The 20,605-nt window shown below is 55.5% G+C and overlaps 10 protein-coding genes across 10 annotated transcripts; 5 read left to right on the top strand and 5 right to left on the bottom strand.

Annotated features, from left to right (window-relative positions):
• Positions 1-44: 44 nt before the first annotated feature.
• Positions 45-1,517, bottom strand: PG998_002063 (uncharacterized protein; the record flags this gene model as incomplete). The annotated part of the gene is made up of 1 exon (XM_066868881.1): positions 45-1,517. One exon carries the CDS (start codon positions 1,515-1,517, stop codon positions 45-47), a length of 1,473 nt encoding a protein of 490 aa, XP_066737296.1.
• A 459-nt stretch (positions 1,518-1,976) lies between these two features.
• On the top strand, positions 1,977-3,181 carry PG998_002062 (ankyrin repeat domain-containing protein; the record flags this gene model as incomplete). Its single annotated transcript, XM_066868880.1, has 8 exons — positions 1,977-2,028; positions 2,094-2,119; positions 2,197-2,325; positions 2,372-2,489; positions 2,577-2,590; positions 2,663-2,809; positions 2,937-3,062; positions 3,131-3,181. 8 exons carry the CDS (start codon positions 1,977-1,979, stop codon positions 3,179-3,181), a joined length of 663 nt encoding a protein of 220 aa, XP_066737295.1.
• Positions 3,182-3,334: 153 nt separating this feature from the next.
• On the bottom strand, positions 3,335-5,989 carry PG998_002061 (M protein repeat protein; the record flags this gene model as incomplete). The annotated part of the gene is made up of 3 exons (XM_066868879.1): positions 3,335-4,294; positions 4,359-5,409; positions 5,472-5,989. The coding sequence occupies 3 exons, from the start codon at positions 5,987-5,989 to the stop codon at positions 3,335-3,337; spliced, it is 2,529 nt and encodes an 842-aa protein (XP_066737294.1).
• Positions 5,990-7,487: 1,498 nt separating this feature from the next.
• PG998_002060 (alkaline ceramidase-like protein) lies at positions 7,488-8,895 on the top strand (the record flags this gene model as incomplete). The annotated part of the gene is made up of 7 exons (XM_066868878.1): positions 7,488-7,583; positions 7,647-7,685; positions 7,750-7,897; positions 7,972-8,111; positions 8,171-8,375; positions 8,436-8,582; positions 8,741-8,895. The coding sequence occupies 7 exons, from the start codon at positions 7,488-7,490 to the stop codon at positions 8,893-8,895; spliced, it is 930 nt and encodes a 309-aa protein (XP_066737293.1).
• A 521-nt stretch (positions 8,896-9,416) lies between these two features.
• Positions 9,417-9,980, top strand: PG998_002059 (Prefoldin; the record flags this gene model as incomplete). Its single annotated transcript, XM_066868877.1, has 3 exons — positions 9,417-9,446; positions 9,521-9,687; positions 9,806-9,980. 3 exons carry the CDS (start codon positions 9,417-9,419, stop codon positions 9,978-9,980), a joined length of 372 nt encoding a protein of 123 aa, XP_066737292.1.
• Positions 9,981-11,971: 1,991 nt separating this feature from the next.
• PG998_002058 (uncharacterized protein) lies at positions 11,972-13,492 on the top strand (the record flags this gene model as incomplete). Its single annotated transcript, XM_066868876.1, has 2 exons — positions 11,972-13,144; positions 13,256-13,492. The coding sequence occupies 2 exons, from the start codon at positions 11,972-11,974 to the stop codon at positions 13,490-13,492; spliced, it is 1,410 nt and encodes a 469-aa protein (XP_066737291.1).
• Positions 13,493-13,839: 347 nt separating this feature from the next.
• On the bottom strand, positions 13,840-14,902 carry PG998_002057 (solute carrier family 25 member 38; the record flags this gene model as incomplete). Its single annotated transcript, XM_066868875.1, has 2 exons — positions 13,840-14,774; positions 14,857-14,902. The coding sequence occupies 2 exons, from the start codon at positions 14,900-14,902 to the stop codon at positions 13,840-13,842; spliced, it is 981 nt and encodes a 326-aa protein (XP_066737290.1).
• Positions 14,903-15,350: 448 nt separating this feature from the next.
• On the bottom strand, positions 15,351-16,685 carry PG998_002056 (mitochondrial carrier domain-containing protein; the record flags this gene model as incomplete). Its single annotated transcript, XM_066868874.1, has 1 exon — positions 15,351-16,685. One exon carries the CDS (start codon positions 16,683-16,685, stop codon positions 15,351-15,353), a length of 1,335 nt encoding a protein of 444 aa, XP_066737289.1.
• A 1,118-nt stretch (positions 16,686-17,803) lies between these two features.
• Positions 17,804-18,939, top strand: PG998_002055 (uncharacterized protein; the record flags this gene model as incomplete). Its single annotated transcript, XM_066868873.1, has 2 exons — positions 17,804-18,286; positions 18,361-18,939. The coding sequence occupies 2 exons, from the start codon at positions 17,804-17,806 to the stop codon at positions 18,937-18,939; spliced, it is 1,062 nt and encodes a 353-aa protein (XP_066737288.1).
• A 540-nt stretch (positions 18,940-19,479) lies between these two features.
• PG998_002054 (uncharacterized protein) lies at positions 19,480-20,378 on the bottom strand (the record flags this gene model as incomplete). The annotated part of the gene is made up of 5 exons (XM_066868872.1): positions 19,480-19,628; positions 19,761-19,829; positions 19,925-20,082; positions 20,152-20,202; positions 20,293-20,378. The coding sequence occupies 5 exons, from the start codon at positions 20,376-20,378 to the stop codon at positions 19,480-19,482; spliced, it is 513 nt and encodes a 170-aa protein (XP_066737287.1).
• Between the last annotated feature and the right edge of the window lie 227 nt (positions 20,379-20,605).

Genomic DNA, 20,605 nt, shown 5'->3' with positions numbered 1-20,605 from the left:
TTATTTATACAACGCTCCCCGCCAGTGGTACCTTCGTCCCAGCCTTAAAACTTCCTTTGGCCCAACGTCGGCTTCCACTCCAAAGGGTGAGTCTCTTCGGTAGCCTTCTCGTCCTGCTTCCAGATCTTGATAGTTTTGTCGGCTTCGCCCACAATCAGGCGCATGCCGGTAGCATCGAAAGTCGAGCTCATGATGCCGGCCTCGGCGTCGAGGGAGCCCGGCTGGGCGATGGAGTCGAGCGACTGGAAGCGGTGGCCCGACTTCCAGTCCCAGAAGCTCATGGAGCCGTTGTCGCCGCCCGAGAAGAGCACGTCCTCGTTGCAGGCGAGGCTGTTGATGATGGCGTTGTGGCCCTCGAAGTTCTGCATGAAGGCGCCCTCGGGGCACTTCCACTGCTTGATGGAGCCGGTGCTGCCCGTCGCGAAGGTGAACTCGGACGGGTGCAGGGCCAGCGCGCGGACACCCTTCTTGTGGTGCGTGAGGACGCCCATGGCCTTGCCGGCCGCCAGGTCCCACATCCGCACCGTGTGGTCGAGCGACGCGGTGATGATCTGCGGGTCGGCCGGTTGGCACTTGAGGTCGGCCACGGTGCCCGTGTGACCTCCGAGCACGTGGATGTTACTCCTGGTACGCATATCCCATACTCGAGCAACGCCGTCTCTTCCTCCAGTAACCAGGACGTCCAGGGTAGGGTGTAGCGCGAGGGTGTAGACACCACTCAGATGTCCGTGATAATGCCGGATGACTTTGTTCGTTTCCAAATCCCAGCACTTGACCATCTTGTCCTCGCCGCACGAGAAGAGATAAGGATGCCGGGGCGAGACGGCCAGGCCGCGGACCGTCGAGATGTGGCCGGTGAGGGTCAGCCTCAGGTTGCCCGTAGCCAGGTCCCAGATCTTGATGGTGCGGTCGCCGGCGCCACTGGCAAACCACTGGTTGTTCGGTTCCACGGCCAAGCTCCGCACCCAGCCCAAGTGTCCCGATATGACTCTCATTAGCTTCCACGGCGGGTGCCAGTCGGGCTTGAGCATATGCGCCTGGGCCCGCGCGACACTCAGAGTTGTGGTTGGGTTGCTGTCTCCCCTGGCCGTTTGCGCGAACGGCGCCGTCTGCTTAGTCCTCTGCACGAGCGCAGTCGAGTTTAATCCCGAGCTGGGCCCGGCACCGGTAGCACCCTTCTTCTCCTCGATGCCTTCGATCATCTTCATCGTCTTCTGCTCCTCGCCAGCGGCGCCATCTGCCGGGGCGGCGGCGGCGGCGGCCTTGCCCCTCTTCTTGTTGCGCGCCGCGTTCAGGGCGCTGGCCTGCTTCTGCGCCAGGGCCGGCGGCAGCTCACTCATGTCTGCATATTCGGCGTTGAGACGGACGGATAGCGCCGTCTTCTCGAGCTCGGTGTCGGTGGCTAGCCTTTGGCGCTTCCGCGAAGAGCTGCCCTCGGAGTCGGCAAAGAGCGCTTTCGACTGTCGGGCGTTGCTGTGCACCAACGCCTTGAGGTCAGGCTGTGCTGCAACCTCCATGTTGGCTGGTTGGAGTTGGGCCCGTGTCGTCGCGGCGCGCGTCTCTGGACCGGGGCTACTGTGTTGGCGGCAAATTGACGACAGAGAGAGCTTGGAGAGGTATGTTGGAGGGGGGAGGGGGTGCAGACAAGATACGCTTCGGGGGATTGATATACGAAGACAAAGCAAGTTGCTGGAGACTGGACTGGGGATTGGAAGATGCCGGCTCCAGGCATACAAGAAGACATAAAAGTTATTGGATTTACGACGGCGTCGGGTCCCCGTCCCCACATAAAACCACTGTGGCCCCAGCCCAGGTCGGAGCTTCCCCACATCCATCTGTCATGGAAATATCACCGTGATGAACATTACTGCGTCAAAGTTGGGTCTTCTTCGTATCCCACTGGCCGCAAACGAACGTTGGTGAGTCTTGGTTGTTGGCGTGGCTCCGCAGAGCCAGCTATAAGTCCATCACTCGCCATGGATAACGAGACAAAACACGCCCTACACGCTGCAGCCCGTGAGGGAAAGCGTACGTTTACGACTAGCCCCTTCTTACATGCCCATGCTATGCCAGTCACTGATGCGCTTCCGCAGTGAGAGTCGTGGAGTCCTTGTTGAATGTGAGTACGACCATCAAGATGCGAAGGCCGTGGTTGCATCGTCATGTGGTTGCTAAGACACACCTTCGTATGCGAAGGCAGACCCAAAGCAGGCACGCAAAAAGGACGACGACGGCCGTCTGCCACTCCACTGGGCCGCCTCGTCCAACCAGCTCGAGATCGTGCTGCTTCTGTCCCAACAGAAGGACTTCGACCCGGATGCAGAGGTAAGGACCCGACTATCTCCCACTTTTGGATGGTCTTGGCTAAGAGAACCTTGTCTGCCAGGATGATATCGGCTGGACCCCGCTCATGATCGCGGCCAGCGTCAAGGACAACGAGAAACTGGTCGAGCTTCTCTTGTCGAGAGGCGCCGATGTGAATCAGACTAGTAAGTCTTGGGCCGTTTCTACTACCCTGGGAATACGCGTGCCCCTTGGGTGTTTCTTTAGAGGGCAGTAACTGACATCAAATGCAGATCACAATGGTCAAGTACGTAATACTCCCTCTGACAGCGAGTAAGTGATGGAGGACAAGAATCGTGCTTACCTACCATCATCTCAGACGGCGTTGCATTTCGTAGCATCGAAGAGCAACCTGGAAGTGGCCCGCCTGCTCCTCGACAGCAAACCCCCGGCCTCGGCCCGGGTGCGGGACAAGCGCGGCCAGTACGCCCTGCACCGGGCCGCCGCCGCCGGCTCCGTGCCCATGGTGAACTTGCTCTTGAAGAACAAGAGCCCCTGAACGCCACCGATATTTCAGGCTACACGGCATTGCACCATGCCGTGGCGGAGGGACATGGCACGTACACAACCTAACTTGATGAAATGTCTTCTAGAAGTTATTGCTAACACACGATAATGACACAGGGGCCACTGCTGTGGCATTGCTGAAAGCGGGGGCTGACACCGACAAGAAAGATTCGGACGGCTTTTTAGCTCTCGATCTTGCCCCAGACAAAGAGGTAAGCCCGGGATTGGTATGATCTGCACCATCAAACGTAACGAAGACTAACCCTACTGGGACACATAGGTGCGAAAGTACATCGAGCGCGAGGCGGAGAACGAAGGCATTGAGTTATAAGTAATATCTAGCAAAGGGTGTGAACGTCTAAGTGCCGTCTTATAAGGAGGGCAACACCATGAGAGCATCAACAACCTAGATGTGGGAGATGCAGGACGAATAGTAGGCTGGCCATAAAACAGGAATAAAGCACCTCTTCAACTGACGCAACTACTATTTGATCGTACGTTCCACCAGGTCTCTGTACATGGCCTTGACGTCCTCGACGTCCGCCCGTAGCTCCTCGACCAGCTCGCTTTTCTCCCCCAGCATCTCCAGCGTGGTCTGGTACCGCTCGTTAATCTCGGTCACCTCCTTTTCCAGGTCCTCCACCTTCCTGGTCGCCGTCTTGCCCGACTCGACCTCCTTGATGAGCGTCACGATCTCGGCCCGGGCCTCGTCGCGCTGCGCCGAGATACGTGCCAGCTCCTCCTTGGCCGCCACCCGCTCGCTCTCGAGCCGGCGCACCGCGGCGCTCATGCGCTCCACGAGCTGCACCGACGGGCCCGCGCCCACAGTCGAGACGGAGACCACGTCCTGCATCATGTTGTGGGGCGAGGCCGGTGTCTCCATGTTGTCGAACGAGTCTTCGCGCTCGAGAAGGCCGGGGTGCGGAGTGCCGGTGGGCGACCGCACAATCTCCTCGCCGAGCAGCGGTGGGGTCCCCGTGATCCGAGGGGGCCCTGAGAGGACCGAGGGCCGGGAAGGAGGCTGGTGGGACGGGCGCCGGGCGGAGAGTGGGCGCTCAATAGAGAGAGGGTCTCCGTTACTCGATGGCGCCGAGGGCTTGCGGAATTTGGTAGATAGGCCTTGCAGACCGAGGTAGTCGGTGCTGAAGGTCCTTTGTGTTGCTGATAGCAATGGCGACGCTGGCCGGCTATTGTTGTTTCTCAGGGCAACCTCGTCCAGCCATGGCCGGCGATCAGCCCCTTGCCTATCTAGCGATTCCTCTTTCCAGGACGCCTTTTGTTTTTCGAAATCGGTCTTCGCTTCGGCCAATGCAGCCTCAGCTTCTTCCGCACGCTTGCGAAGTGATTCTATTTGGGATCGGTGATCCGATAAATCTTTCTGCACGCTGGGAAGCTTCGTTTTGGCCTCTTCCAGTTCCTCCTCCTGCCGTTTGGAGCGCGAGGCCTATAGACAAGTTAGTTTGCTGCGGCATGGGATAGACCCGACAAGTGTGGTGAGCTGGACTTACAGCTTCGCGAGCCTTCCTCCTCATTTCCGACTCACGCTTCAAAGCCTCGTCTCTTTCCCTTTCCAGACTGGCAGCCCGTGCAACTAACGATGCTTCCATGCCCTGCCAGTTCTCACTTGCTATCGAGTATTGTGTTTGTAATGTCTCGATCTGGCGAAGTAATTTGGCCTGTGCGTCACCAACAGCCCCTGACGAGGCTTCCTCGGCTGTGGCACGGAGAGCCTCGAGTTTCGCTTCAAGCACTTGCACCTCTCCTCTCAGCTCGAGCTCAACAACACGCGCTCGCTCGGATGCCCTCTCGGACTTTTCTTTCAGCTCTGCAGCTTGCGTCTTTGATCTATCCGCGAGGAGGTTCTTTTCTACTTCTAAAGTCGCTACTGCCTCCTCAAGGTCTTTAATCTTTGACTGGCCCGCTTCTCGGATTTGGTCATTAGCCTTTGCTGCCATACTCTTGGCGCGCTCTGATTCTTCTTGAACCTGGGATTTCAGCTCTGCTATCGTCGTATCCTTGGAGGCGATGGTGGACTTTAAGCGGTCCATGTCCTTTTTCAGCTGGCCGATGGTCTTTTGCGACTCTTCATTGGCCTTTTTCACAGCTTCTGCGGCTTGCGAAGCATCACGGAGGCTACTGAGCTCCCTTTCTGTTCTTGAGCGCCACATCTTCTGGTCATTGGCCTCTTTCTCGTCCGTAGCTATCTGGACACGGAGCTTTTTGATAACAGTACGGAGTTTCTGTTCGTTTCCCGCAAGCTTCTGGCCTTCTTCCATCAGGCCCGCGATCTGTTGGTCCTTCTCTGCCAATTTCTTTTCCAGGCTGCCGCCCGGCGCAGAAGACGCATCCTTCCGCGCCGATTCCGCTGCTTCCCGGGCCAGGTACTGTAATTTGGCTTGCAAGGCGTCCACTTGCTCGCCTTGTCTGTGGAGCTCCTCCTGGTGTTGTGCTTGGGTCTCTTCCAGCCTCTTCTCTAACTCGCCTATCCGCTTTTCGTAGAGATCTAAAGACGATACCATCTTCTCGCTTGTCGCGACGCTGATAGAAACAACATCGTTCCTCGCGGGGGCATAGAAGCAGCCGGTGTTTCGTCGGCTTCAGGGCGGTCTTCCTGCTCGGACGGCCGTGGAGATTCTTGCGGGGTTGTTGTGGCATCAGAGATCTGTGTCGTTGGCTGCGACTTGTCTTCGCCCTTTCCTGACTTGGTCTCATTTTTAGCCGTACTGGGGTGTTCCTTCGATAGGCTGGATCGCGGTGCTTGCGAAGTGGTATCAGCACCGGCAAGGTCCACGCTCGCACGTGGGCTTTGTTTCGCGGAAGAAGCCTCGAGGCTGGTCCTTTGGGGCCGAGCAGGAGAGACCTCAGAGCGAGGGCTTCCGGAGCCAGACGCAGCGTTCTTGGCGGCAACTGCCCTGGCCAGTCTCTCTTGCAATCTATCATTGGCCGACTTGGCCGTCGTTGTGGTGGGCTTGTTCGTCGAGGCAGCCGAGGCAGCCGAGGCGGGGCGTGAAGGTGATTGTGATGATGGTTTCCCGTTCGTTTCTTCTTCGGACAGGATGTTGTCGAGTCGTGATTCGACATTGGCGACGGCCTGCGACAGAAAGGAACCCCATTTCGAGGATTTGGCTGGAGCAGACATTGTCGACGATTTTATCTCGACTCCAGACCGAGTGCCTCTCTCTCTATTGGTGTTCTAAAGTGCTGTGGTTTGTGCGTCGTATTAGTAGGCGTCATGTACAAGGATCTTTCGCGAACAAGCCCGATTGCAATAGCGATGCATCGTTTATGGCGGCCGGAGGAGAGATGAAACTCGGAGTTGGCGGAGTTGGGCTGGCCCCAGGTGGTCCAGCGTGTGTGCGAGGCCAACGTGTGTCACGATGATCTGGAAATGTCTTGCTGGCCTCAAAGTTCTGACAAGCCAGTGCAGTGGTTTTACGTTGCGGCCGGGTGCAATTGCGTGTCGCAGGGCCTGGTGCCGAGAACACGTTGCGCACTCCCCCCCCTCTTGTCTCCCTATGGATACCAAGAGTTGACTGTCCAACTCAGTCGGGAATTGAATGAAATGCGCTTCCTCGGTATGGCTGTCGGTTGCAAGCAGAATGACTATCTGCCAGGCCAGTCTCGTTACTCTGGCAGTCAAGTCGCTATCACTCCAGGCCAGTCAGTAAGTAAGTACGTGCCTGTGGCCTGACGTGTGTCTTCCCACCTGGATGGATCATCCAAATCAAACGACCGGTACGTACCTACGGCCACTAAGTAGCTGGGCGCCTGGAGCTGAAATGAACTCCCGACAACGGGACTCTTGGAGGCTCTAGTTCTCATGGCCTCCCGCTGTGCCGCCACATGGTCCGGATATGCAGCCGAGTGTACCTTGGGAAGCCAACCCTTACGAACAGCAACTGACTCTGTCGCTGTATCGGAAGATCGTGTTGGTGGAATGACGCAAGTCCATCCACCCCCCCATTGGTTTTGCGGTCTAGAACTAGGCCGTTTAGGTGGTTGGTTACATTTGAAGATCAACCTACCGGCCGGAGTCCGTAGCTGGGCAGCTGGGCTCAGCTTCCCCCATATCAATCCTCATGCTGTGTGTGAGATCAAAATGCCAATCAAGAAGAAACATGCCCAATCGCATGCCTGCCGGGGACTTGACTGCGGTATGTACATAGAACCCGACCAGTGCACGACCGCAGTCTATTGTCTATTGGTCCTCTTGTATCGCACCCCGGGTCAGTCGGGCTTTGGAACCAGGACTAGAGACTGGAGTCTGCTTCCTCAATGTACGCAATCGGTCAATCCAAGTTTCCCACGGGTCCCGCAGCTGCCAGACATTGCTTGTCTACATATACATCCTGCATGACACGCATGTGCTCTTGTCGGATGCCTCGGTTCACAACACAACTTCATACTCGGTATTTCTCTGATGCCGTACAGGAAGGACACTTGACTTCTTTGATACTCACAGCCGTTATTTTGCTGAGCCAATGGCGCCGGGAACCCAACGAAAACTAAGAGTGCATAAACTGTAAACTTGGACCATCTGTGTTCCTGCGGCACAACCACTTTCTGCTCCCGAGAACTCACACCATCATACCCGCACTCTCAGTAGCCGTAGGCTCTGCCTCAACTTGGCCTTCACGATGGATACGCTTTTCTCTCTTGGCATACCCTACCGCGAGCCGGGGCTCGAGGGATGGTGGGGAGAAAAGACTGTAACTCTGAATTTCTGCGAAGAGGTGAGTACTTCTGACTGGATTATAATACCCCTATCTGGATACTGATCATCCCTGCCCTTACAGGACTACGTGATGAGCCATTATGTTGCTGAGGTCTGCAATGTAAGCCACCTGATCCAGCCGGCTGTGAGCTTCACGCTAATCTAATTCTGCGCTCCGTATAAAGACGTTGACGAATGCTCTCTTTATCTGGCTCGGATATAGAGGCATTAGGGACTGCTTGAAGTATTCTCATCCCTGGATATTCTTCGTTGCCTTCATGGGCTACTCGGTTGTAGGCGTAGGCTCTACGTTCTTCCATGCCACTCTGAAATGTAAGCGTCTCAATCTCACTCGTCATCTAGGGTGGGTTGTGCAACGGTGACTTTGATTTACTAACATGCCCCAGATCCCATGCAACTGGTCGACGAGCTCTCTATGATTTACACAACATGCTTCATGTGCTATGCAACATTTTCCTACGGGAGGAACAAGGGTGTCTCGGCTATGCTTGGAGTTGCTCTCCTTGGACTCTCCTACTACATCACGGTATGCATTTGGCCATTCACACCTTCAACAGGATGATCGCAGCTTACAATGGGGTCCAGGAGAGATATTATCGCACCAAGGACCCTCAATTTCACCAGGATGCGTATGGAATCTTGACAGCCATCGTTGTATTTTCGAACATGTACATCATTGAGAAACAAGTACGGCCTGCTCTAAAGGAGCGGCAACAGAAGAGAACCCCAAACCCAGCCATACCGTCAGCGGACGCCATTGTCAACGAGATGTGGGTTATGGTCATTACAGGTCTGTAATCGGAAAACATAACCACATCTGCATCAACTGACACTGACCTTGTTGGCTTAGGTCTCACCATATTCTTGGGAGGATTTCTGGTCTGGAACCTAGACAACATGTACTGTCAAACCATTACGAGATGGAGACGCCAGATCGGTCTTCCCCTTGCTATGTTGCTGGAGGGCCACGCTTGGTGGCATCTGATGACAGGAATTGGTAAGTCCTGCCCAATTTCACTTCATTTACAGTGCCCTGCTAACTGACTATCACTAGGTGGTAAGTAACTACAAACGCACTGCGATCATTGCTTCGTCGAACCTCCCGTATGCACTTCTCAAGATAATCTTTGATTTACTGACTGGGTCGATAACCAGCATACTATTACATCACCTGGCGTGTGTGGATTCACCGCTGCTTGGACGCAGACGAGGACAAGTACCAGCTTAAATGGCCCTCAGTATGGAGGATGCCTGAAGTTGTTACAATCCAGGAGGCTCAGAATGGCACAGCAACCAAGAAGCACCAGTAAGCAAGCCCTCCAGTTTGCCATCTAGGCAACAGAAAACAGGGGGCTGAGCCCCTATGGCAAGATCGGACTATCTTACACGGCTAAGATAGACGGAAGGGACGGCGAGGTGACCATGTCTCGTCCATGTGCTGTCTATTGGGCCAAGTTAGACTATAGATAAATGAGAACATAGAAGAAGCCGTGCCCGGCTGTAAATCACCTAGATACTACTATATACATATACTTGGCATGGCATGTACGTACGGCATCCAACCACGACACATGGTCGATCCTTGGGAGCCTACATGTATGTGCGATGCCAGTAGTTACTTACTACGCACATCAAAACAGTGCAGAAAACTTAGGAGGTTTGGCTGTTCACACTGTCTGAAGCTAAGCTACACCTTCTTGCTACCCGCATCATCAACCCCACCAACAAAACCATATGCCATACAACCACCTGCCACGTTGATAGAGCCTCACTCAACCCCCAATATCAACCGGAACTGAAAATAGACAGGAAAACACAGCGTGCACTCAAGATGTCCATCTCCAACGAGGCACTTCAGAAGGTACGTGCGATGCTCTCTCTGGCAAACATGGGTTTCCTGGACGCCGTAGAACTGATATACAACCCACACTTCAGTTGGTGCGGGAGATTGAATCCCAGTCCATGGTGGCCCAGCAGCAGATAGCACTCGTCCGCACCCAGCAGGCCTCCAAGCAGCGCGAGATGCGGATGGCGCAGTTGACGCGGAGCGAGATCGCGTCGCTGCCCAAAGACACCGGCGTCTACGAAGGCGTGGGGAAGATGTATGTGTTGGGCAACGACCGCCCTTTTTTTTTTATACTATTTTTCGCTTTATTATTATGACGCCAAATATCTCGTCCGGGACTATGATTGAACGTCTGACTAATGGCGAGAATACAGGTTCGTGGCCTTGCCGGTCTCGTCTCTCAACGAGAAGTTGGAGGGCCAGATCAAGGATGCACAGAAGGAGGTCGAGGGGCTGGGCAAGAAGCTGACCTCGCTTGAGATCACGCAGAAGAACAGCAAGGAGCACATCGATAGAATGCTACGGGGCAGTGCATCTGCGGCCTCATGAGACTAGGGCAAACCGTCGAGCAGAGCCAAAAAGAAATCCAAAACATCAAGCGCTTTTGTCTCAAACAAGAAGAGGCGAATCGACGCAAGCTCTTTGGCGGAGGAGACAGAAGCAGCAAGTAGATTCGTGTGCATTCTCGATCCCCTTACGGCAAGGAAGCGGCAGTTACTCGAGAAGCGGGGAGGGGCCCTCACCACGATAACTCATATCAATCAATCGACTCTACCTTTGATCACTGGTGTGCAACAAGCAGATGGAGATGTTTTGTCGCCCTTGCATTCGCCAATGGGATTCGCCCAGCAAATAACATCTGACTAATGTATGTGCTTATCTTCCCAAGGACAGGCGGCTACGCGGCACGTGGACACGATGCGGTCAGCCGTCGAGCAGATGCTCAATTTCTCAACGGAACACAAAGGAAGTCGGATTAGAGAGAGTGCGACAAGCGGCATCGCCCCAAATCCCAACTGCAGTCTAGGCCTACTCGGTAGTCACCAAGCGTGTCTCAACCCCATCATTCACCAGCAACAGCCGCCGTCAACCCAATGCAATACCGACTGGGTGGCGGGCGATGTCACGGGCTCACCGAGACGCGACGCCGTTCAACTCTACATCAGCCCTTCTGCCCTCCCACACATGCCTCCTATTTAACCGGGACATGCCATCTCCAAGTGCTCACGCACGTACAGTCCGTTATTGATATACCCATGATAACACACCGCGTCACGTCACGTCATCTCGCGTCTTGACAAGTCGTCGTTGTCGAGTCAGGAACCAGGAAAGAAAGAGGATGGGTTGACAGAACAGCAAAGCAAGCATATGTAGGCAGCGCCTCCATACAGTCCCAGACTATTCACTCCCGGCCCCCAAATTCGACCCCTCCATCATTGGAGCCCCGGCCTTTTTCTCTTTGTTTCTGCTGCCCACCTAGGCACCCAGTAGCTCCCCACTAGCACAGCAACAACTCAGCCCTTCCTGCCGGGTTTAGACGTTAGCGCTCACGCAGGACGAAAGCTATTTTTGGGCCCCCAACTCCTCTCTCTGAGTGTCTTGTTAAACCCTTACGAGAGGGTACCACTTTGCGCCGCCTCCTCTTACCTCCCCGACATGTTGATAGGCCAGCCCTCCCCTGCCCGTGGTATCCAGCCAGCCAGCCAAGCTGAAGTTTTGGACGTGGTGGTGTGGTGTGGCATCTGCTGTATGCTATGCTGCTGAGGTATCTAAGGTGATAAGTGGTATGTGTCTGCCACCCGGTCGTCGCTCCACACGAACCCGCCTAAGTATACCGACATTGGAGAGGGCGCGAGTGAATGAAGTGAGGGGAGGCAGTAGGGGAGGGCCCGACGGTTTGCCCTGTCGGTCGCCCTTGAGCGCCCTTGAGCGCCCTTGAGCGCTCTTTAGTTAGTCTCAGGCGCCAGCCCGAAAACTGACCATTCATCCATAGCACCGGTACTACTCGCATGCAGGACAGTAAGATGAGCAATGAGGGCCGAGGGGTCCTTGGGCTTTGGGCCTTGGGCCTCTCGGGTGCTGCATATCAAGTGGCGCACGCAAGACGCCTACCGTTTCCGCTCCCCTCCCTCCTCCCCCCCTACCTACTTACTGTAAGCAAGCCAGATATATGTCGGTACGTAAGGGTGTGTGTGTGTGTGTGGTCTATCTAGTAAAAGTATTCTGCAGCCCAGCTTGGTCCCCGGCCTGATAAATGGGCAGAGGCACCCCCGCTTATTGTGAATCTGACCTTATTGCTGACATTCTTTTCTTCGCTGTTCCAAACTTCCACCCAGATAACCCAATCTTCTCTCTTACTTTACTAAATTGCACAATTCGAGCGAGATCCTGAGATTCCGCTTCAACCAGAATTGCCCTTCATCTGGCTTGGGGAAGCTTCCTCTGCAAGCATATATACCTACCTATTCTTCGTGTGGAGCTACACTTACACAGATAGCTATACTTGACTCACATATTGGTTGTCGCTGCCGCTGCCTACCATGAGCAGGTACAGCCGTTACTCCGACGACGAGTCGGACTACGAAGTTCACATCTCACGTGAGCGCCATACCGGCAGGTCACCGGCACCGCCCGTCCGAACCGCACCTGTCCACTATGTCCAAGCCGGGGCCCCTCGGCGACCCTTCTACGAGGACCACGACCGGTTCCTGGTGCCGGCGCAGGAGCGCACCGTCGTGACCACCCGCTCGCGCTCTCGGGACCGCCGCTCCCGCCGCGACAGCTCTCCCCTGTCGTCGCCGCCGCGTCAACGGGCGCAGCCCCAGCAGGCGCAGCCCCAGCAGGCCGGGCCCGTCATCATCAACAACCGCATCTACAACCACTCGGACGACTCCGACTCGGAGTCGTATGCATCGAGCTCCCCGCCGCGCCGACTGCAAGTGGCCCACCACCGCCACCGCTCGCACTCACGGGGCGACTCGTCGTCCTACTACCGCGAGCAGCACGAGCGGGAGCACGAGCGGGAGCGCGGGGAGCGCCAGGGCCGCGACGACGCCCGCCGCGAGTACGAGCGCGAGCTGGAGCGGTCTCGGCGCGAGTTCGACCTCGAGCAGGCCCAGCGGGAACTGCAGGAGCTCAAGCTGAAGGAGAAGATCGACGCCGACGAGCGGCGGGTGCACAAGTCGCTCAAGGAGGAGGAAGAACTCCGGAGCGCCAAGCGGGAGCTTGACGAGATCCGACGCGCCCGACAGCGCGAGGAGGACGAGCGCCGCATCAAGCAGAAGCTCGACCTGCAGCGCCTCCAACAGGAAGAAAAGGACCTAGCCGAGAAGAAGCGTCGCGACAAAGAGGCCAAGGATGCCATCGAGCGCTACAAGAAGGAAGAGGCCGAGCGTACGCTCCGGGAGAAGGAAGAGGCCGAGAGACGCGACCGCGAGGTCAAGGCAAAGATGCAGGAGCAGCTTCTCAAGTCGGGACTCGGCGAGAAGGAGATCAGCGCCATCCTCGCCGGCAAGAAGATCGAGAAGGAAAAGAAGGGGAATGAGAAGGGGAAGAATGAGGAGCATCAGATGCAACCCTACCCTCATCAACCATATCCCCCTCAGCACCAGCACCAGCACGAGCACGAGCGCCCGACTTACACCAAGATGGCTCGGAGACATCTGTCGCTGGAGACACTGCGAGTATACGGCATGGACTATGTGCTGGACCAGGTAAGTCAGAAACATGACCCAAGTAACCCCGTTCTTATCCCACCTCCTCGCCGCTGCCCGGCTATGTTTCATGATGGGATTATTGCTGACATGTATTTTCCTCGTCCACAGGACCCTGAATATGTCTTGATCAAGCGATGGGTAACCGAGCCCGAGCAGGACATGCTTTGGCGCCACACCAAGATCATTCGTGAGGAGCGGTCGGGCAAGCTCATCATGACCATCAAAGACAAGGAGCACCGCCACAAGCATCTCGAGCCCGAGTTCGAATGGGTGCGCAAGAAGGAGCGTAGACGCAGCAAGTCGCCTTCTTTGCTGATGTACCTTGCCGGTGCCAAGCCTGCGTGAGAGAAGGGGGCGGTGGATAGATATAGAATGAAAGAATGAACGATTAGGTTAGGCTTTGGGGAGTTGGGGAATGATTCTGTCCTTCTGGTTTTTGGAGGGTGATTTCACCCGGGGGCATCCCTGTTTCTTATAAAGATGTGCACGATCTGTGTGGGTGAGGTTTTGATGTCAAGAATGAATGAGAGCTGAGAAGCTTGGGTATATTGAATGTGGTAGATGGTTTCTTTTGAGGCTCCTCGTGAGGGGAGCCTACACAGCAAAGCCTCTTTTTGTGTGAGAAGGGTGGGTGCGAAAGCATAGCTTCGCTTTATGTCTCACCGCTTTATAGTGTTAGTTGGGTACATTTATTATACATGTCCGCTCTTCTCCATTCGCTTGTGGCTATCCCATGTAGTCTCGGCCCTGCGGACCAGTTCTTCATACAGCATCCAAGCGAGTGCTGAGCTGATGGCTTTGCGAGTCATTCGCAACGCCAGGCCGTCATACAGGGCTCTCACACCCTCCTCCGTCACCATTTTTTTCGCCGCTTGTACTGTGTTCCGGTAATCGTGTGGCTGCAGCTGAATGCGCGTCTTGATGGCGTCGAATGGATTGGTCAGGAACGAACACGTTGCGCTTGCCATGGCGCCCGAGCTGAAATTGATCGCTGCCGAGAGACTTGAGCCCATCGTAGTCGCAGCGGTCGCCGCCAGGCCCTTCTCATCCCTGCCCGCCTTGCTGTAGAAGGCACTGAGGTGCTTCTTGAACTGCTCGTAGAACAGAACGTAGAAGCCGGCGTACGGGGCATCCCGCACCGCCGTCGCACCGAACCCGGAGAAGAAACCGCGCAACCGCTCAGTCCTGTATATGTCCCGGGCCGCGCCGGCCATAGACTTGTAGGCGTACAGGTTCGATTCGTAGCGGACCTTGAGCACGGTCAAGGGCATCATCACGAACCCCGCAAACGCCCTCGCCGCGGCCCCGGACATCAGGTTGGCCGTGTGAGACAACTTGGGGAGGGACGACGAGTGTGACCCCGAGCCCGAGACGGGCGCCGCCGCATGCTGGCGGATGGTGTTCAGAGTGGTGAAGTAGACTGCGGACCCGAAGCCCGTACGCAGCGTCGAGGGTACGGTGCCCCTCCAGAAGGCGGCTATGGCATTGGGTGACTTGGCGATCTCGCGGATCGTCGCCCGTATGGAAGGCGACCCAGACTGCTGAACTCGGGTCTTCAATAGGTCGATGGGCTGCAACAAAATAGCACCGGATGTTCCGGAAGATAGGCCGGCGACGAAATGAAAAGCTAGGCAGGTATTCAGGTCAGCCTGGATTCTTTCCGTCGGGGAGGGCCCTGCGACAACGTGTCGGGGCAAGTCGAGGCTTACTCTTGCTCGAAGAGGACCTGTTCGCGGTGCTAGGGCTTTGCGACATCTCGTGCTCAGTCCTGCCGAGGCAAAGTTTTGTCGGAGGGACTGGCCCATTCGTTTCACAAAACCTGAAGGAAAATAGGTAGGAGGACGGCCGTCCAGGTCAGCATCCCAACAAAGAGCGGCTGAGCCAATCGTTGGAAGAAGGCAGCGCTCGTAGTAACTTTGCGAACAATGTGATGCGGGCGGGAGGCACACCTTCTTAGCTTGACATTCCTTCCAACGATTATCGAAAAGTTCAAGTGGGACCCCCAGAAGCTGATGTCATGCATTGCAGCTGTCCATCATCATCGACCATGCATATCTGATGCATAAAGTGGCACAAAGCATTAATCCAGCGTCTAGCGCCACCAGTGAGAGTAATTGATATTTTATATTCATTGTTCGGCAAGCGTCGATGCTTTGAGTAGTATCGCAACCAACCAAATCATGTTGCCGACAACCCAAAGTTCTCAAGCCTTGATAGCAATTTCCGGGTTGCTCTTGTTGTCCTTGGAGCCGACTATGGACTCCAAACGGCCAGCCATAACGCGGTGCCTCTTGACAACCTCGACCCATTCCTCTTCTTGCTCTTGTCCCACGTCCAACGTCGCTAGCAGTACGCCGAAGTCGCCCCCTAGCCTGCCTAGGCTGCCTGCACAGTAAAGTACCTGGGTCAGCAAGCTGTCCCGCGACGTCTGGTCCTTGACATTTGGTAAGTATGTCCGCAGAGTCTCCATAAGCATTTCTACCAAGTGGAAAGGAAAAGTTGACAGCGCCGAGGGTATTGGCTGCAAAGGATCCTTGTCTCCTTCCTTCGGTGCCCCCACGCCCGCTTGCCCATGGGAGGTAGGGAATATGCTCCGGAACATGGACACTATTGCGAAACTCTGCTCCCTGAATATCTCAATGTAGCGTTTGAGATATCGCTCCGTCTGCTGTCCACCAGACCACGCATTGCCAGTGGAGGCCTGCTGTTGGCGTGTCTTTTCCTGGTCTGCCAAGTCTCTCAGTGGTTCCAGGGCAGCCAGCATATTCATGAGCGTAGCCAGACGGCACACGAGGAACAGTGCTCCAAGGCCACCTCCGTTACCTGTAGCACCAGCGGGATCCAGCTCTGGGATGACTCGGCGGAGCCAACTGACGGTGCGCAATGCAGACGCGAGCTTTAGTCCCGGGGCTCTTAGGCTGGAAATCAGGTTTGTAGCCATGGTTTGCATTACCTCTTCGGCCTGGGTGGAAACCGAGACGACCGTGGGGGACTCGGGGTACAGAGAGTGCAGCCTCCTGATGTGTCCATTGAGATCTAGGGCAGGTGTGTAGTTGGCGGCAGCAGACGAGGAGCCGGTGGTTATGGCAGATGACAGGATGGTGGGGAGCTCAAGCACGTCTACAAGCCGTTCGACATTTCTCGAGAGCAGCAGAGCGCGTTTGCGAGAGTTCAGCATCTCATTCTCGCCAGACTTGTGATATGTCGTGGAGAAGCGCACAGCTTCGTTGTCCAGCTTCGGGATTCCCAGCTTCAAGTCGCTTGTAGATGTGGCCAGAGCCGGCAAGGCAGTCCGCAGATTGGCATGATTTGAAGCCGATTCTATGATGGACTTGTGGGACTTTTTTGACAATGCCTGCAGCGAAAGAAGTAGAGAATGAGAGGTCTGGGCCAAGGCTTGTGGCTGTTCCGACTCTATGGCCGAAAGGGATGACGAGGCCAAGCTGGAGAGATATTCCAAGGCGGCAGGTTCGGCGTTGGGCGTAGAGCTTTGCCCTCGGCCGGCCGGCCGCAGCAGATCATATAACAGATCTGCCATGCTGGGGACGGCACTCACTAGCCTGAGCTTGCTGGCGCAGTGGAAGCTTCCGAAATATGCCGGCACTGATGAGCCCAATAACTAACATTGACTCATTGAGTGCTGTGATCTGGGGCGGCTGTGATCCGGTGATGGGTTGTCAAGCGGCATGCGCGGCAACGGGCAGTAGAACGGGGAGGTTGTAACGTGATCTTTGGCTAGACTGTGTTTCAAGGCTAAAGGGTCATCTGGATCTACAGAGAGGCCAGCCGAATGCTCGGGCATCTAGAACGCAGAACTGGAACGGGATGACAGCTAAGCCATTTGGATGCTAAGCCATTTGGATGCAACCCCTCTATACAAGGTACCCAGGCTAAAGAGAGCTAAAAGTTAGGGGAGAGCTAATCGGTAGCGTCCCAACAAAATTCACATGGGAAACCACGCAACCACGCAACCACGCTCGCGGGAAGCCCTACCTGCCTACTGCTTGACGTGACTGGTGACTGGTGACTGGCGACTGGTGACTGGCGACTGGCGACTGGCGACTGGCGGTTGCTGCGTATTACACTCTATGCTCAGCATGGCTGGGCATTAATCCCGTCACAAACACGCTTCTCCGTCAGCCGCGTCATGCTTCAACCGCTTGCAAGTGGACGTGGACTGACTTGCACTTGACCTTGGTCGTGGGTAAGCAACTTGTGGAAAACCCTAGGCACGCGATCCACGTCTCAGGACCGGACCCAACTTGGTAGAGCAGACAGGACAGGCCCTGCCGGAGTCCACTCGCTCACTTCAACACCAGTCGTCGCCTCTACATATCTCACTTCCCAGCGGCGGCTGTTCCAATTTCTTCTTCAACAAGCCGTCATCGCGTCGCAACATCCAACCTGCGCCGGCCTGGCACCTCCCTCTGTTTCTTTGTCTTTCGGGCCTTGACTGCACACTCACGTCGGCTTCTTTCAGGCTTCTCTCACGCTTCTCTCACGCTTCTCTGGACGTCACACCTTGCCAGTCCTGCGTGCCAGAAGTAGCTAGCAGGTTTGGATCGCCCACCGGCAGCTTCTGCGTTGGGCGCACAACCCCACGCCTGCCAACGTGCTACACAAACGACCTCCCAACACACACCCGCCCATCCCACGATGCACGATCCGTTCCCGATCCCGCCCATACCGGCGTTGTCCAGAGCTGTCCAGCCTTTCGCCGACTACTTTGGGCTTCCGACCTTGCCTCTGCACATTCACGAGATTGTATTAGCGGCATGCCTATACCAATTCGTCTTCGCCGTCGTTGCGCCGAACGTGTCCAATTATCTAGTCCCCGTCAAGTACAATGCGCTATCCAAAAACAGACGAATGAACTGGAACGTTCATGTTGTGTCTTTCGTACAGAGTAGCATGATCAACGTTCTGGCCTTATGGGTTATGTTCACGGATGACGAGCGCTGGAACATGGACGCCCAGGAACGTGTCTATGGCTATACGGGTGGCTGTGCTATGATCCAGGCTCTAGCTACAGGCTATTTCTTGTGGGATCTCCTCATTACGCTGTCTAACGTGCCGGTATTCGGCGTGGGGATGCTTGCTCATGCCATTAGCGCTCTGCTTGTATACTCATTTGGATATGTAAGTCTTCCCTCGCTCTTCCGACGGCGTGTCTGCCTGATCAGTCCCAAGTGCTAAGACTTCGGCCACCACAGCGTCCATTTGTGAACTACTACAGTTCCACCTTCATCCTGTGGGAGCTTTCGACTGTCTTCCTGAACATCCACTGGTTCTTTGACAAGCTCGGCTTGACTGGCACCAAGGGTCAGCTCTACAACGGACTTGCTCTCATCTTTACGTTCTTCTGCTGCCGACTCGTTTGGGGAACATACCAGTCATTCCAGGTCTCCAAGGATGTCTATGCCGCCGTGACCGGTAAAGTCTCCTATATTCCAACAACTTCCAAGATCGCCCAAGATCTCTCCGTGCCTACACGTTACGAGTCAACCATGCGATTCGTGACCGAGGATTCCCACGTTCCCATCTGGCTGGCAGTCATCTACCTGGGCGCCAACGTCACGCTGAACTCGTTGAACTTCTACTGGTTCTTCAAGATGATTGACGCTGTGCGCAAGCGATTCGAGCCCAAGGCGGAGGAAGAGTCCGAAAAGACGGAGAAGACCGAGGGTGCTACCACCGGCGCAGACGCCAAGGCGCAAATCAAGGGGCGCCCTCGGAGACGAACAATTCTCGACGGCGAGGAAGAAGGGGAACACCCACCACCCGGGATCTAATGCACGCTGGCCCTCTAGAACGGTGTTGGAAGTACAACATGTACGCAGACACAGTGCTGACGTGACAGTTGGCATTCACTGTTTGCGGGCGCATTTAGAGTCCTCGGCGCGAAGAGTGATGTCTGTTCGGCGTCAACCTCGACTAGAGCATGATGGAGAGTCTGGGTGTGGCGTGTACATGCGACTAGCTTCAGCTGACGGCGTGGCTTGAGCAGAAACCTTGGACAGAAGGCTTGCCGAGTCGGAGACTCAGTTGGAATATGCGGCGAAACTGCTGTCGGATCTATCAGGTGTTCGTACGCGAGCTATCTTTACCATCACTGCTGTAGCTTTTGGTACATAATCGATTTCAAGTAATATCTGACATAAGAAACGGGGCAATTCTTTAGCAGTTGGAGGCACACGTAGGGTCTAAACAAGTGTAATGGTGGTTGTCTAAGCCGTAGATCAAGAGTATGTTTCTACTGGCCCTCTATATATTCAGGAATGGAGAGTAACCCAGTCTCGACATGAAAACCGACCATACCACCCCCTATTTCCCTAGGCGGCCGGAGCCGGGGCTCCAGCTCCCGCTCCAGCCCCGGCACCTGCTTTACCACCAGCACCTCCGATCAGACCGCCGGTCAGGCCACCCAAAAGCCCGCCAATTCCTCCTGCGTTGGCATTGCCACCTGCGTTACCACCTGCTCCTAATGCCATATGTTAGTAAGAGCTTTGCGGGAACCTGTGTCTGTCCTCTGGACATGCCTGATCCGATGATGTGTATGTCCAAGGTCCCGCGGTGTTCTCTACACACAGCAATGGGGTTGGTATCTACTCACCGCCAGTGAGACCTCCGGTAAGATCTCCGATAATGCCACCGATTCCGCCTGCGCCGCCTTGCGCGCCCCCTGTCCGCCTGCACCGGCTTTGCCACCAGCTCCTGGGACAACACGTTAGATGGAGGAAACCGGAAAAATTGGGTAAATAGAAGTATAGCGCTCACCACCTGTCAAGCCACCGGTCAGGTCACCGATGATGGCGCCGATTCCGCCAGCATCACCTTGGGCACCGCCGGCGCCTCCAGCTCCTGCACTTCCGCCGGCTTTGGCGCCGCCGCCGCCGATCAAGCCATCTATCAAGCCTTTCAAATCATCTCCGGCTCTGTGGCAAAGAGATATAAGTATTAGTGATCGAGTTGAAGAAAATGAAGGTCAGAGAGAGAGGACGAACCCAGCGTTTCCGCCTACGCTGCCTCCTATGATGCCCTCTAGGCCATTAGCCCTGTGGAAGTGGTTAGTCTCAGTCTTTGTGGGAGAGTTTATAGCGTTTCTCCCCCCCTCTCCTGGAAATGAAGATTCATAGGTGGCTTACTGTTGTTGTTGTTGGGGGACTGGCACAGCCGTAACGGCCGTGAAGGAAGCAACCAGCGCGGGAACGAAGAAGCTTGAATAAAGCATTCTGGTCGGGTGTTTGGATGTGAGAAGCGTGCATACACTGCAATATAGAGGAAAAGAAGGGAAAGACGGAAGAAAACGAACGAAGTTAATCAATAACGACTGCTCGAAGAGTATAGAACGAAAGGAGAGCGGAAAGCTGGCGAACAAAACGTACAGCAGTATCGAGATGCAGGATGGCAACCCCCCTTATATACGCCCGTCTCTGTCGATGGATGGCATGCGGGGAG

This window comes from Apiospora kogelbergensis (assembly GCF_038363985.1).
Source record: "Apiospora kogelbergensis strain CBS 113332 chromosome Unknown utg000001l_segment0_segment0, whole genome shotgun sequence".
In the NCBI taxonomy this organism is placed as follows: domain Eukaryota; kingdom Fungi; phylum Ascomycota; class Sordariomycetes; order Amphisphaeriales; family Apiosporaceae; genus Apiospora; species Apiospora kogelbergensis.
The sequence above is the reverse complement of the archived record's forward strand: the minus strand, read 5'-3'. Positions and strand labels throughout refer to the sequence as shown.